This window comes from Arvicanthis niloticus, chromosome 13, assembly GCF_011762505.2.
Source record: "Arvicanthis niloticus isolate mArvNil1 chromosome 13, mArvNil1.pat.X, whole genome shotgun sequence".
Lineage (NCBI taxonomy): Eukaryota > Metazoa > Chordata > Mammalia > Rodentia > Muridae > Arvicanthis > Arvicanthis niloticus.
Window position 1 is genome coordinate 47,310,522 of NC_047670.1, and position 14,413 is coordinate 47,324,934.

Consider the following 14,413-nt stretch of genomic DNA (forward strand, 5'->3'; position numbering starts at 1 on the left):
CTGGGGACACAGAGCTGAACCTGAGTCCTGGCTCAGTTTGCCATGAAGCATCCAGGAGAGTATCTGGCTTGCATATGCTTCTTTGGCCCTCTTACTGAAACCTGTTACATTATTCCAGGTGTGTGAAATTTCCATATGACAGCTACTAAATTAAGCTAAACTTAATTACGTCAAATCAACTACAATGAGATAAAATGTTCAATAACAATATAGATTTTTAAATTAAAGTTGTATCACATTGGCAGATTGCAACCTTTGTCTCTATTTTCTCTTATACTTTTCTCCAAATTAAATTATCACACCATCTCCTGTTAGAAGCTCTGGCTAGTGCTTGCCTGGGTCAATTGCTGATCTTTGAATTGTATAGCCTCGTTGGCTTCTTTCTTTCAGGAATTCCTGTTTCTCAGGAGTGTGTGTCCCTATGTGCCAGCCAATCACAGACTCTTTTCCATGTTTCAAGACCCAGATCAAGGCAGAGAATAAGGTATATCCTTAACCAGATAACTGAACTGAGCCCAGGCTTTCAGTTTTTAGTATTCATTGCAAGTTCCTGAGGCTGAAAAAGCTGGATGAGGAAATTTGAGTCCTCTGTCGGATGGCATGCAATGGTGGCCATGCAATTGAGGCCAGTGCGGGTGGGTGGGGCATCAGAAAAGAAGCATGGTTTACTTACTCGGAGACCTTGAGGCCCTGGGGGTCCATCTCTGCCTTCTGGACCAATCAGACCCTTTGGAAAAGGAAAAAGAAGGAGAGAATGTTACCTGTGGACTTCCATGCATGGCAAATGCTCTTCCCGCTCACTGTAATTGATCAAGAACATGTCACTGCATTCAAATGTGAAATCATGGTGTCAGAAGGAAAGCAGCAATCCATGATCTGCCATCTACCCTAAAATATAAAGACTGACTGATATGAGCTTTTAAAACATGTTTAACCAGGAAGGCATGAGTGGTGTCACACACTTTGAGGAAAGCACAGTAGAAACTGCATGGCTAACGTAGTAGTTTGCATAAAGCACACAGAGAAGGATCACTTAAACCAAAGTGTGTAACTCTTACATATGTCCACTCCTTCCATACTTCTGGCTCAGAATAAATTAGCTTGGGTTTTCTGACTCTTAGGAGAACAAAAGGCAAAGTATTAAAGTTAGTACTTTAAAATAAAGCCTGGAAAGATGGCATCATTTACAGAGCATTTGCTGCTCTTGCTAAGGCCCTAGGTTCAGTTCCCATGACCTACATGGTGGCTGATAACCATACATAGCACAAGTTTAATGGAATCCTGTTCCTTCTTCAGACCTCCAGAGGCAACAAGCATATGAGTAGTGCATTTACATACATGTAGGCAAAACACTCATCCATATGTAGTAAAAATAAATCTTAAAAAATAAAGTTGGTGTGAATAAAATTATCTAAGAAAGGTACATGTCAATTAGAGAAAGAATGTTGAAGGCTGTAAATCCTGTGAGACCTCTGGGGTAGGGGTCAGTAGATATTGCCAAAGCCCAATTGTGTCTTCTATATAGTGGAGATGGTGTATTCATCTGCTAAGCAGTTGAGAATACTACATGAAGAGTGGACCCTAAGGCCTCAACACTCCATTATAATTGTTCAGAACATGTGAGACCCTCAAATCAAGCTCTGGCTCTGTCACCACATCCTGCTGAATTTGTCCAGAAGTGTCTTCCTTGAACTTCTTTCCTTATCTTAAATAATCAGTATCACATAGGCTCAGTCCCTGTGGTCAAATGTTACATGACTCTTTGGTGACCAGTCTATATTTAGAGCCATGTTCTTTTCTTTCTATACCACCATGTAAGTAGTTAAAGTGACTCCATCTGTGGCATAGTATGAATGGCATGCACAAATTCTCCTTCCTCATAAGGAAGTGGCTTATGCCATGCATTGGTAAGATTACCAGAACCTGCTTCATACTAGTGAAGGGAGAAATGTCACCAGCATTCAGATGCAGAGTATCATGTACTATTCCCGGATATATTTTCCTCTCCCTGGGGTTGCTGAGGTTCACAAACTCAATTTTTTTTTTCTATTCTCCACTAAAGTCATTAAAGCCAGTTTCTCAGTTTTATTCAATTCAATGAATATTTAAGAAGCAATGGATCTGTGGATGGGCTCTGAGGTAGGTGCCACTGGAGATTCAAAAGAAGGTAATGATGCAGGACACAGGTTGAAATCCGTGTAGACTTAGCAAATCTCTAAGAACACTGATTTGTACATCAGTCCACCTAACCCTCACAGCATGATTATGTAATGAATGATGACAACAATAATTTTCAAGTTAGAGATGAATCAGTTGAGCACTAAAGTTAACGAATACTGTTAGCAAAGGTAGAAATCTACGTTTTGGAAAGATAGCATAGGTTAGGTGGTCAAGGCCTTTGACTTCTAATTGTGAGTGCCTTCCATGGCCACCCTGTTCTTTAATCACTCTAGTCATGTCCCACTAGAATATTCTCTTGAGTGTCCATTAGCAGGGACATCTCTCCATGATTATTCATTAAGTTCCCATCATGTATAAACCTTGTAGATTTCAATACAGGAAAATTATTGATCCTGGCCTTAAGGAGTTTGTGCCAAGTGTAGCAATACAATGACTTCTAATAGCGTATTTCTATACCAGTTGATCAGAGCACTTTTCAACCTTCATCAGTGAAGCTTCTTGCAATAGATGGGAGTTAACACAGAGATCCACAACTAGATAATACAGACTTTGTGAGCACTCAGTCTTAGAAAGGATGTCTTCATCAAATTCCTTCTCCCAAGACTTAGAAATCTATGTGGAGGCATAGAAGATTATAAAAGTCGGAGATGGTGGAAGATTCTAAGGAAACAGTGCCTTTCAGATACAACAGGACTGAGGCACACATGAACGCACAGAGACTGTGGCAGCATACAGAACACCTGCATGGGTTGAAACCAGATAAAATCCCAGCACTAAGAGAGAAAGTAGACACAAAGCTACACATCCAACCAAAAGTCTATTTGCAATTAAAAGCTTCTGGGAAATACAATATCAGTTTTTACCAACACAATGCCACTGGGTATATCAACCATAATCCAGTGTAGGTCCCATGCCCAGGAGTACTCCTCAAACACAAAGAGGCTTCATGGATTTGAGTATGAGTGTATGTGTTGAGGGGTAGTGTTTGTTTACTCTGTTTGTTTGTTTGTTTGTTTGTGTGGGTTTTGTTTCATGTTGGTATTTTTTGCCATTGATGTTTTAAAACATTTTTAATTTGCTTGTCTGATTTTTCTTTCCATTTTTTTTTTTGTTCTTTATTGAGAGAAAGAGAGAAAACAAATTTAGATAGGTAGGAAGGATCAGAAAAAAATGCAGGAGGAAAAAGAACATGATCAAAATATAGTGATGAAAACAAAGGTAATAAAAATGAAGGAAAAAGGTGAAATACATACATACACACAGAGAGAAATGTAACTTTTAAAATACATTGTATAAAAAAAAGAAAAAGATTAAAGAAGCTTAGTTCTAAAATGGCGTTCCCTTTTAACAAAGCCTTTATCTGAATGCTTCCTCAACTCTGACCAAAGCAATTTCATTATCAAAACCTTGTATTGTACAAAGTCTTACTCTCCAATGGCAAAAGTGTACAGCACAGGAGACCATCTTCAGTACCTCGGACAGTTCTACAACAGCAGTTCTTGCTCCAGTGGAGAAACCAAAGAAGACTTCAAGACCCTCCCCATTATACACTTCATGGTGAAAAGCACCTAGGCTACATAGACAGACACCCAGTTCAATTTTTTGTTTTGCTTTCTAACAGCCTTTTAAGCCAGCCAACTACACTCACACCAATTCCTTCACCGTGTCAGATAAGAATAGAAATTCATTGTTTTCCAATTGTGGATCTCCAGTATATATTTCCATACACACAGAGACTAATTCTCTTAAAGATTATAGAAGATAGCAATTCTCCCAAAAGTTTTGATACTAAGTCATTCTAACTACATTAAAATCAAATACTATCTAGGTTTCTTTAATTTTCTACCCATCAGAGTGTCCTAATAATGAACACTGCCAAAAGCTTAGCATGAATCAATTTAGAGATGCAGTTGCTTCATTTCTCTCAATAAAATATAATGATGTAAAAGAATCAGAATCATGTTGCCTAGAAATATAACTTTAACCCCCAACCCTGAGAGAATTCACTATTTTGAATGACCCCTATAGAGTTCACTGCATTTTTATTAATTATCCTTAGAATCTGAACGTTCACCATAAATGATCACAGAGACCCTTCATCTCATCCTAGCAAATGGTTATTTTTCATATCATTAGGTTCTTAACGGAGGCAAAAATTAATGGCTGTATGCACAGAGCCTCCCACAGTCAGAGCTAATTGGAGGGGTGGGTAAAGTATATATGCAGGAAATGGTTCAATTGACATTTAAGTGCCTGATATGAACAGAAACTGACACACCAAGAGTCCCTAATCATGGCCTGTTTGGGGCAAGGGGCTCTGAATGCAGGCTGCATGATATCTGTACTTGATTCTGTGCTAGCTGCCTAGAGTTCATCATCCCACGAAGAATGGTGATAACCACAGTATCTACCCAAGTGATAGCACGGCTTCTGAAATAATTCTGTATTCAGCAACACATAGACGATACATTTCTGGACTTATAGATATTAGGCATACCCGCCATTAGGGAGTAATGACTTACAGGTGCTCCTGGAGGCCCAGGTAGGCCTTGGTGACCCCTTGGTCCAGGCGCTCCCTGAAAAGACAAGCAAACAGGCATTAGTCACTATATTCCCTTCTACATGATCAGGGACACCACCACCCAGGGCCCTTCACTGATAAGAACTTACTTCCTAAATTCCCAGAAGGCACCAAAGGCATGCAGGCATTTGATCCCAAGGTAGAAGTCAACTGGACATATCCCTGAGCCCAACCCCATAGCTGTGGCCTTTCTTCTGCTACAGCTTAAATCCCCTAATGAAAAGATCCATTCCACATACCTGCTCTCCCTTCAGACCTTCTCTCTGCACCTGCCAGACAAACAGGATTAGCAAAGCTATCACCAATTTCCTCAACAGTAATGAGCCACCCTCAGTTCCATTTCAGGTATCCACTCCCGCATGCCACGATGCCGTGGTTTCTGACTCTTCTCAAATATGATCCAATGTTTGGTGTTGAATGCTTTTTTTGTTGTTGTTGTTAAGGGCTTTAACAGCATACATTAAGAACACACAATAGTGGGATTCATGGTGGCCTTTTCATGCATGGATGTAGTACCCTGATTCCTCCCTCAGCAACCACTAACTGCCTATCTTCCCTGTCATCAGATGAGTTCTTCTCCATGCTTAGAAGTCACTACTCTTCCAGTGACCCAATTCCATGACCTTATGAGTGCCTGGGTCCCACCAACAGTGACTCACCACAGAGCCTGGCACACCAGGGGGTCCAGCAGGCCCCACATCTCCCTGCAGAGAGACAGAAAGCACATCAATAGCTATTGTTACCACATTCCCCCTTTGCCTTTTCCCTAGCTCCTGCTTATCCTGAGCACCAAGAAGATCTCTACGTTCATATCAGCAATATGCTTAGACATCCGCGTACTTAACAGTATTCTAGAAGAGCACCCAATTCTTATCTCACCATCCAGCCCATAGGCTACTGGAAAGCATGAGATTCTTTTATTTTCTCTTACTAATGTCCAGATCTAGCTGGCTGATCTGTGAGATTTGTCATACCTACACACTATCTTATAAATAGCACTGGACCACCATTCTGGGGATACCAGATGTAGCATGCTCTGTGTTGAATACAGAAACAGCAGCAATTTCTACCTTTGCAACGGCCCTTGTGCCAAGTTCATGGGTGGGCACATGGTCAACATCTTGTCAAACAGCTTCCAAATGAGTAAAAAAAAAAAAAAAATTGCTGTGAGAATTCCCATGCATTTTCATTGTCACCAGACACAATCATGTTCCATGTCTTTCCCTCCTTCATGTGCAGGTCACCTGGGCTATGCTGGCTCTTGTCTATCTGGTTGCCCAGGCCATGAACTGCATCTTAGTTCTACATGAGACATATCTGTCAACTATGGCAAAACAAAACCCTGGATTCCGTGACACCAGTGCCTGATAGCTAAGGCAAGGACACTGCATTTAAATAACACCTCTAGTGGGAATGCTTTTCCCTTACCTACATGTAGTAGGATATTTCCCCCACTACATTTTACAATAAATCTCAGTAATTTAGGAAGAGCTAATGTGGGAGGAATGAAGAGAGAGGGGGAAAGAAAGAGGAGCAAGGAGACAAAGGAAGAAAGGGGGAGAGATGTAGCAGCATGGAGAACCACACATAGGTCCAGAACAGTCCTGGGTAACAATTTATACCTTAAGGTTAGATATTGGAAAACAACTCTAATTGTGTGGGAAAATTGTTAATTGAGCATTTCCAAATGTATAAAGCCTTTGGATAATAATTAAGCTTTAGAGTCTCATTTCTACCAGGTACCGCATGGATGGTGGGTATTGTCTGGGGTTCAGCCAAGCTTTGTGGAAACAGCGTGGTAGATTGGCAGAGCCATCTCCCATGCTGGCATCTCATGGGTGCCAGGGCTGATGCTTCTGACTAGTCAGAGCCAAGCAGCTGCGAGAGCATGCCGCTGCTCTTGGCCTCAGGCCTTGTCTAGTCGGGAACATGGTGGCCCAATAAGAACAAGCCAGAGTGGGTGCTGCCATTTTAAATATTATCCTCAATACTTACAGCCCTGCTCAAGCAGTCCAAAGAATTACTGATTGAGTGAAAAATGAATGAATGAATGAATGAATGAATGAGGCATTGAACAAAGATGAAAGCCTGCTAAATCTCAAGGCTAAGTAGAAATGACTAGTGACTCTGGGCATGCTTGCCACTGTCTACTGGATTTTGGGGTATGTTAAATTAATGAGGCACAGGCCCTATCTGCTCTCCCTTTAGCCCTTCCTTTGAGTCTAAAACCAAATCAAGTACTTCTTTTCTGTCCAACCCCACCATATCCTATCTCTGCCTGAAAAAAAAATCACCAGTACATCACCAAGTTCACTTCTAGCAACCTCAGTTGCTCTTTACTCTGTTTTTCATGTGCATGTTTGTGTACATGTGTGTGCAGGGCACATGTGTGTGTATGCATGTGAGTGCCAGAGGTTAACATCGGGGTTTTCCTCAATCAGGGTTTATTGAGGCGAGATCTCAGGCTGATGCCAGGGTTACAGGCAGGGTACCACACAGTCTGTTTCTTACGTTCAACAGGGTTACAGTGCTCTATTCACTGAGCATCTTCCCTGCCTCTCCAACTGCTCTTTTCTATGTCAAAGGGCTTGTATAAAACACAACAGGAAACCTGCGACTTTATAAGCAAATTTTAAATTTACATTAAAAACAAACTAAAAGTACTTGAGTGATGGCTTCCTTTGCTGTCACTCATTTTTTTTGTCTCTCACTATAAAAATTGAGTTCTGCCTGACAAGACCCTTTACTTTCTCTAAGTTACCACACAAGGGACCCATGCACACATGCGTGCACACACACACACACACACACATACCTGCATGCCCACATCGTGCATTTAAAGCATTCTATAATCTGTCCAGGTACCTTCATAACAAGTACTCATGAACATACATGTTCCATGTACTCAGGCACTAGCTCAAATAATTTTATCTGCATTTCTCTATGGATATTTAATGTCTCTGGGATAGTTCTATTCACTCTATACCTCCACAAGCTTTATTAATACTTTGGTAACAGATGATTGGCCAAGGCTTGTTGTTGTTAGGTTTTTCATGGCTGAGATGAAACACTACAACAAAAGCAACTTGGGAAGACAATGATTTATCCTGCTTACTCTTCATACCACAGACCATTAACAAAAAAAAAAAAAAAGAAAGAAAAAAAGAAAGAAAGAAAGAAAGAAAGAAGGAAAGAAAGAAAGAAAGAAAGAAAGAAAGAAAGAAAGAAAGAAAGAAAGAAAGAAAGAAATCAAGGAAAATACTTGAGGAGTACAAGCAGGGAGGAGTGCTGCTTACTGGCTCATTTCTTATGGCTCACACAGCTTGCTTATGACACCTAAGACCACCACTCAGAGATTGGTACCACCCACTGTAAGCTGGTCCCTCTCATGTCAATCATGAAATGCCCCACAGGCATGTTCACAGGCCGAGGCATTTCCTCAATTGAGCTTCCCTCTTCCTAAATAACTAGCTTGTAGCAAGTTGACCTAAAACTATAATCTAGCATACACCTACACTGTAATTTTGTGTGAATGTGCCACACACACATGGACAGGCAACATTATAGACAGCAGAATAAGGAATCTTTGTGGCTCATTATGAGAAGGCATAGCTTGTCATTAACATGACTAAACGAAAGCAATTGCAAATAACAGTCATGAAATAAATCAATACATGTTTAATCACTTGCAGGTCATAATGAAATAAAATCTCTTGGTATATTCAATTTTCATTGAGCAAAATAATAACCTAGTATTCATCCGTAACAATTATGTAAACATAACCAATAGTTATTGAGCAGTTTCTAGTGGCCATGCCATTCTCCAAGGACCTAATATAGATGAAGTCTTTCTCTGAGTTAACATTTTTTCTATCTTAGAGATGAAGAAACTGAAACATAGAAATATACATTGTTCAAAAATTTAATAGTGAATATATTCAAATCTTTTCTAGAGTCATATTTTCAATTATATGAAATGATCTCTTTTTTTAACTGATTGATTTAGCTACTGAGAAAACTAACCTCTAGGATGACCCCCATATTCTAGTATTGGTACACAATGCAGGAATCTTCACAGTATAGTGGTCTCTAAGTGCCCAATTGTAAGTACATAAGGAAGCCGCTGTGATTTCCACATTGAGATTCTAAGAAGGGCTGTGGCATATACTGGGTGGTTTGTCGTTTCTCTTTACTCAAGCCATGTTCTCCACTGTGAACAGCACTACAAAGAAGCCACATAGCCCCAAAGCACCAAAGAACTGGCCCCACCAATGACAGATCACATAAGCAACAAGAGATTAGGTTCTACAGCCCTAGGGCACGCTTGAAATAACCACAGGCCACATCAGGAGACCTCCTGAGCTGGGACAACATGTGTCCCTAGATTATTGTTCTGAAATATCAGGAAATCTTGCAGGCTTTCTGATAAGCCACAGAGGTTTGGAGTCATTTGTTGTATAGCAATGGATAACTGACACACTGGAGATGATCTAGTTCAGTTTTCAACCCAGCCTAAGATGCTCTGACATGTATTACTGTGTATCTTATATGGTCATGTGGATTTAATAAAATCTCATGGGGTCATAGGCAAAATAGTATTTTTTGGTCTCTGTCTCTTATCTGTGAGAAAGAATGTGCCAATGGTCCCAATGGCTTTTACAATGACGTGAGGCAGCAAAAGTCTATAAAATCCTAGATTTTCTCTCTCTCTCTCTCATAATGAGATGAGAGGCACCAAACCATGTGAACCTGGCTGATTTGTAATTATCTCTAGGAATGCCCCAAGTAATGTAGTGACCTGTGACATAGATGGTCCGCCTTTGCATTTACCATGAGAAGTAATAACTCAGCATTTTCCCAAATATGAGAGGATACACTAAATCTTCAAATGCAATAGAAAGACTCAATACAAACAATGCAACACACACACACACACAACAGGCCTGCACAATAAGCATCTTTCTTGGTCTTACTGATTTGAACCAGTAACTCACTTTAGGATTTCATATCTCTGTAGGAGTGTATTAAAATCATAACACTGGAATAATACAGCAATGCAAATCTCAACTGTAAAATAACTCAGCAGGGGAGAAAAGTTAACTCAGCTAGAAATGAAGCCATGGTGAACGAGAGGAAACAACGTTCTCCAGCCCTGTCCCTCTGTGGAGGCTTTTGGCCCTAATTTCTACTGATTGACTCACTCACTGCACACCATAGGTGCTTCTGCAAAGCTTTCAAGGAGATGTCTTCTTTTACTTTAACTGTTTGCAGAAAACCCGGCTGTCCCAAGAGAACCATCATCTGCTTCCTGCTAGAGTCACTCTGAGAAGCAGAGATGCAAGGTTGCCCTGATCCAACCACCCCCAGCCTCCTAATCCACCTCTGTATATGGCCGCTGTCTCATTTCTTCTAAATTCCTCTAGGGTTCTGGTAAGAAGATCCTCTTGGGTCCTCCCCCAAGGCTACCTCATCATCCTTCCTGCCGTGAAACCAAACCCACACCCACTCCCTTCACTTCTGTTCTCCGACTGGAATGCTTGGCATTCATCTTCATCACCACTTCACATCCTGGAAAGAACCTTACTTGCAGCCCTTTTGGTTGAGATGCAAAATTCTAAGCATCACATTCATTAAACTAAGCCTTGCAGAAGGCACTCCAGTGTGAAGGAATATGGCGACTAGTGATTTCAGAAATAACACAAAACATTTGTAAGACTGCTAGGAAGAGAGAAACAAATAAAGGAAAGAGTACAAAGAAGTACAAAGGTGCTTTTACGATTATTGCCTTTACTTATTCATAGCATTCCTGAGTCCAAACAGCATTGTAAATAGCCAAAGATTTTAGTATATCTGGATATCATGTGGTTTTCCCATTTGGGGTTTATTTTTAATGGACGTTTATTCTCGAGGCTGGAAAACAATTCAAATGCGACAGGAAGACATGACTTGGGAGTTTCAGAAACTTATGCCCCGTGAGCATTGTCTATGTGCACCCTCTTCCCAGGACTCAGTGAGCCTATCCCCCAGGTTCTGTCTGCTTACCTTCTCTCCCTGCAGTCCTGCCACACCAGGAGGTCCAGGTCTTCCCTGGAGGAAAGAAAGCAAAGATGCCTTATGGCAGGCTCCAGTGATGTACAGAGATGAGTGTAGAAGTAGGGATGGGGCCTTCAGAAAGTGTAGCTTTAAACAGCTGGGTTCTCAGGAGCCCAGATTCCCTGATACCAGCTTCCGAGCTAGTTTCCTTTCCTTCTAGGAAGTTCTTCCTTTGGAAATCTAAATCCAGCATTGCCATGTTACCATTTCTGGAATTATGCTGGCATTGCAATTGGACACCACAGTTGAGAGAGCATACAAGGCCACGTTTTGCATAAAGATGGGAGTGTCAGAGAGAGGACCTCACATAGGCAGAAGCATGAAGAACCCAGATTTGCCTTGGGCCAGAGGGCAAAGGGCAGAGGGCAGAGGGCAGAGTCTGATTGATTCCTTTGGAAATGCTGGTCCCACATAGTCTCCAAATTTGAGAAGAGTCTGCCTATACTTAGGCCAGGACTAGAAAATTGCCATGGAGAAACTGATGACCAAAGAGGCAGCACATGAGATGTCAAAGGCATGGAGATGCTGTTCTTTCAGTCTTTACACGATGGTTCCTGCTGACAGAAAGTAAGCATTCCTGGCAGCTATAAGGGAAGAGATTTGCCCTTTATGTTCCTGTGTTACACTCCTCAGGAAATGAAAGGACTTTCAGAAGAGCTGGACAAGCTGTGGCCACCCACCAAGAGACAGAATGCAAGGGGAATTTATTGTGATCCACAGCAACATGGCCATCTGTGGCCAGCACTTGAGCTTCCTTCTGTTTAGTGGAAGTCCAGGGAAGCCACCAGTCTGCACTTTCCAGGGTGGCCTTCCAGAGCCTAAGCCATAGATGTACTTTCTCATGAACAAACCTTGGGTCCCTGACAGCGCAGTCAGGATTTCTTCATGGATTTCACAGTGCCATCTCCTTCGCCCATATCAATACATGCTACTATACACAGCCCTGTCTCCTTCATCTGCATCAATGTATCCTGCTGGGCTCAACTCATTCTATATGCTGAGCACTCTGCTTCTAATTGTTTTTCCCAGCGGTGTGAGGCAGGCACTATCCCTTCATGTTCACCCTTCTGAGTATGCACATCATCCAAGGGCTTTATGCTATGACAATATAGCTCAGGTACAATGGATGCAAAGTGGTGGGATTGTAGGAATCCCTGTGGTGATGGAGTACACAGAATCAACACAGTTGAGGTCCTTGGCCTGCACTACTGTTGCTCCCACTGAACAGGAAAGAAGCTGAGGCTTGTACGAAGGTTCACTCATTCTTATGTCAAGGACCATGACCCATCAGCCCCAGCACCCACCTACCTGCTCTCCAGTCTCTCCAGGCTTCCCAGGGAATCCATCCAGGCCTCGCTCCCCCTGGCAAAGAAGAAAAATGAAGAATGAACAAATAGTGACCAGGGAATAGTCACAGGGACCAACAGGGAACTCCCTATGGTCATTGTCACAGAAAGGAAGGGCAGCCTTAGGACCCGAATGCCTAAGCATGCTCACATCCCCCTCTCCATCAGGCTCCTTCACATAGAGGAGAGCTAAGCACATCACACAGGACAGCTCTAGAATAGATGTTATTGGGATCAAAGTACAGAGGTGAAAGACCAGAGAAACTATAATTATATCTGTTTCCCTCTGTGACCAAGGGATGGCATACTCTCCTCATCACATGAATCTTTATGTGAGTAAAAGAAATAAATGCGTGGTGTTTTTTTTAGCAAAGTTGACAAAATGGCTGGTATACTATGTGTATTATCCACTCACTCAGCAAGTATGAGCATTCGCCAGGCTCTCAGCCCTAGGAATAGACTTAAGAATTGACCTCTGGCCCATAGCAAGCTAGCATCCAGGCATCTATCTAATCCCCACCCCATCTGCTCACATCCATATGCAGTTGACTTGAATCTCTTATTCCATGTAGTACCTTGGACAAGCATCCTCCTTGTAGTTTGTGGGAATAATAAATCCTCCTCTAAGACACAGATAAATTATTGAGATGTGTCATCCTTCTCTCTGCGGCATGCTACCTTCCTTTAACTGGAGACCATGGAAGTCGGTATGTTCCATATGAGTAACCTGCCGTCTAGTATCCTCACCTGGAGTCACTACCCAGAAGGGATGTGAGGGTTCAGGTAAAAGAATAGAGAAGACACTCCAGTAGGGCTGTTAGTGCTAACATTAGGTGCCTCTTGGGGTTCCTCAGCTGGCATGGCTTCCTTCTTTCCCATATCCACCTGCTTTTCCTTCTGCTGGCTGCTCAGATCCCTTAGGGCTCAGCTTCAATTCACTTCCTTGACCTCTCCATCTAATTAGATGCCTTATTCTGCTCCAAGATGCACTCATTCTGGCCTGCCTCATCTCCCCTAAGTTGATTTGCATTTATTAATCTGCCTACAGCTTGTCACTTTCTCCATACTATTCTGTCCCTCAGGACCAACCTAGAACCTCATGGTACAGCACCAGGTGATACTGAGTCTCAGAAATACAGGAAAAATTACTTTGGATGCTTCGGTTTTCCTATGGCTTTATTTTCCAAAATGCCTTTCTTTCTTTGTTTTGTTTTTTGTTTTGTTTTGTTTCCCTAACATGGGTGCTTCCTTCCTTCCAGAACATGTAGAGTGAAGATTGTTGTCAGTCGCTGAATTGTCTGAGGAGCTCAACTATGTCTGTGACTCCAGAGCAAGTAGTAGGACATTCTTCAGGAGAAGGCTGCTCTACTCCTATTCCTTCTGAGGATGGCTGGCTAACTGGGGGATGCTCCTCTCCCTGGGGGACATACACTGATGCTTCTCACCCATGTGGAATAGGAGATACAGCAGAACTGCCTAACAGAGCTTTCCAAGTGCTACGGCCCAGTTAATCACCTGTAGCTACTCCAGTGTCCATCCCAAACCCAATGGCTTGAACTCTGAGGTTGTGTCAGGAAGCTAGCTCTCTTACCTCATGACTTTCAATTTCCTTTCAACTGAACTCAGGCAAATAAAAACATCTCAGGTGTTTTCGATCTTCTATAAGTTATACAGTATGTCTTGAGCATTGATTTCTACTTTCAAGTACTATGTGGTAATTCTTATACAAAGGCCTCCTTATCATAGGAAGCTCTGGCCATGGGGACAAGTGATGTCTGAATTTTCCTCTCTGCCCAAAGGTTCCAAATCTGTTATTATGCCTTATCTCCTTCCTACCCTTGCCATTTTGGCAGGCTTGAGCACAGACAAATGAGAAAGCCAACACTCTGAGTTTAGAGGCGGAGTATCAAGCTGAGTATGTGGAAGTGGAAGTGATTCTGAGCATCCTAAGCCTAAATCCTCAGCCTGTTTCCACTACCCAAGGGCCTAGGTAGCATCCCCAGAGCAACATGCTGGGTTCCCTCTTGATGTCTAGGCTGGATGAGTTTTCAAGTGTTAGTGTCCATGGGCCTCATTCCTCCTCCATAGCTGGGATTATACCTGTGTTCAAAGTCACAAGGATATAACCATGTGATAGAAACACTCAAAAAGCACGAACTCCTGGATTCCAGTGCAGAATGCTCTTCCTGATAAACGTCATCTGGTACTTGGG

General features: G+C 42.1%; 1 protein-coding gene across 5 annotated transcripts in view; it reads right to left on the bottom strand.

The window, feature by feature from the left end:
- Col22a1 (collagen type XXII alpha 1 chain) overlaps positions 1–14,413 on the bottom strand; it is a 235,361-nt gene that overhangs the window by 135,153 nt on the left and 85,795 nt on the right. For all 5 annotated transcript variants that reach the window (XM_076911446.1, XM_034516770.2, XM_076911443.1 and 2 more), the window contains 6 exons: positions 12,164–12,217; positions 10,805–10,849; positions 5,422–5,466; positions 5,002–5,031; positions 4,704–4,757; positions 674–727 (listed from right to left, as the gene is read on the bottom strand). In XM_076911446.1, coding sequence (XP_076767561.1) covers positions 674–727; positions 4,704–4,757; positions 5,002–5,031; positions 5,422–5,466; positions 10,805–10,849; positions 12,164–12,217 — 282 coding nt within the window. The remainder of the gene's footprint in view (positions 1–673; positions 728–4,703; positions 4,758–5,001; positions 5,032–5,421; positions 5,467–10,804; positions 10,850–12,163; positions 12,218–14,413) is intronic.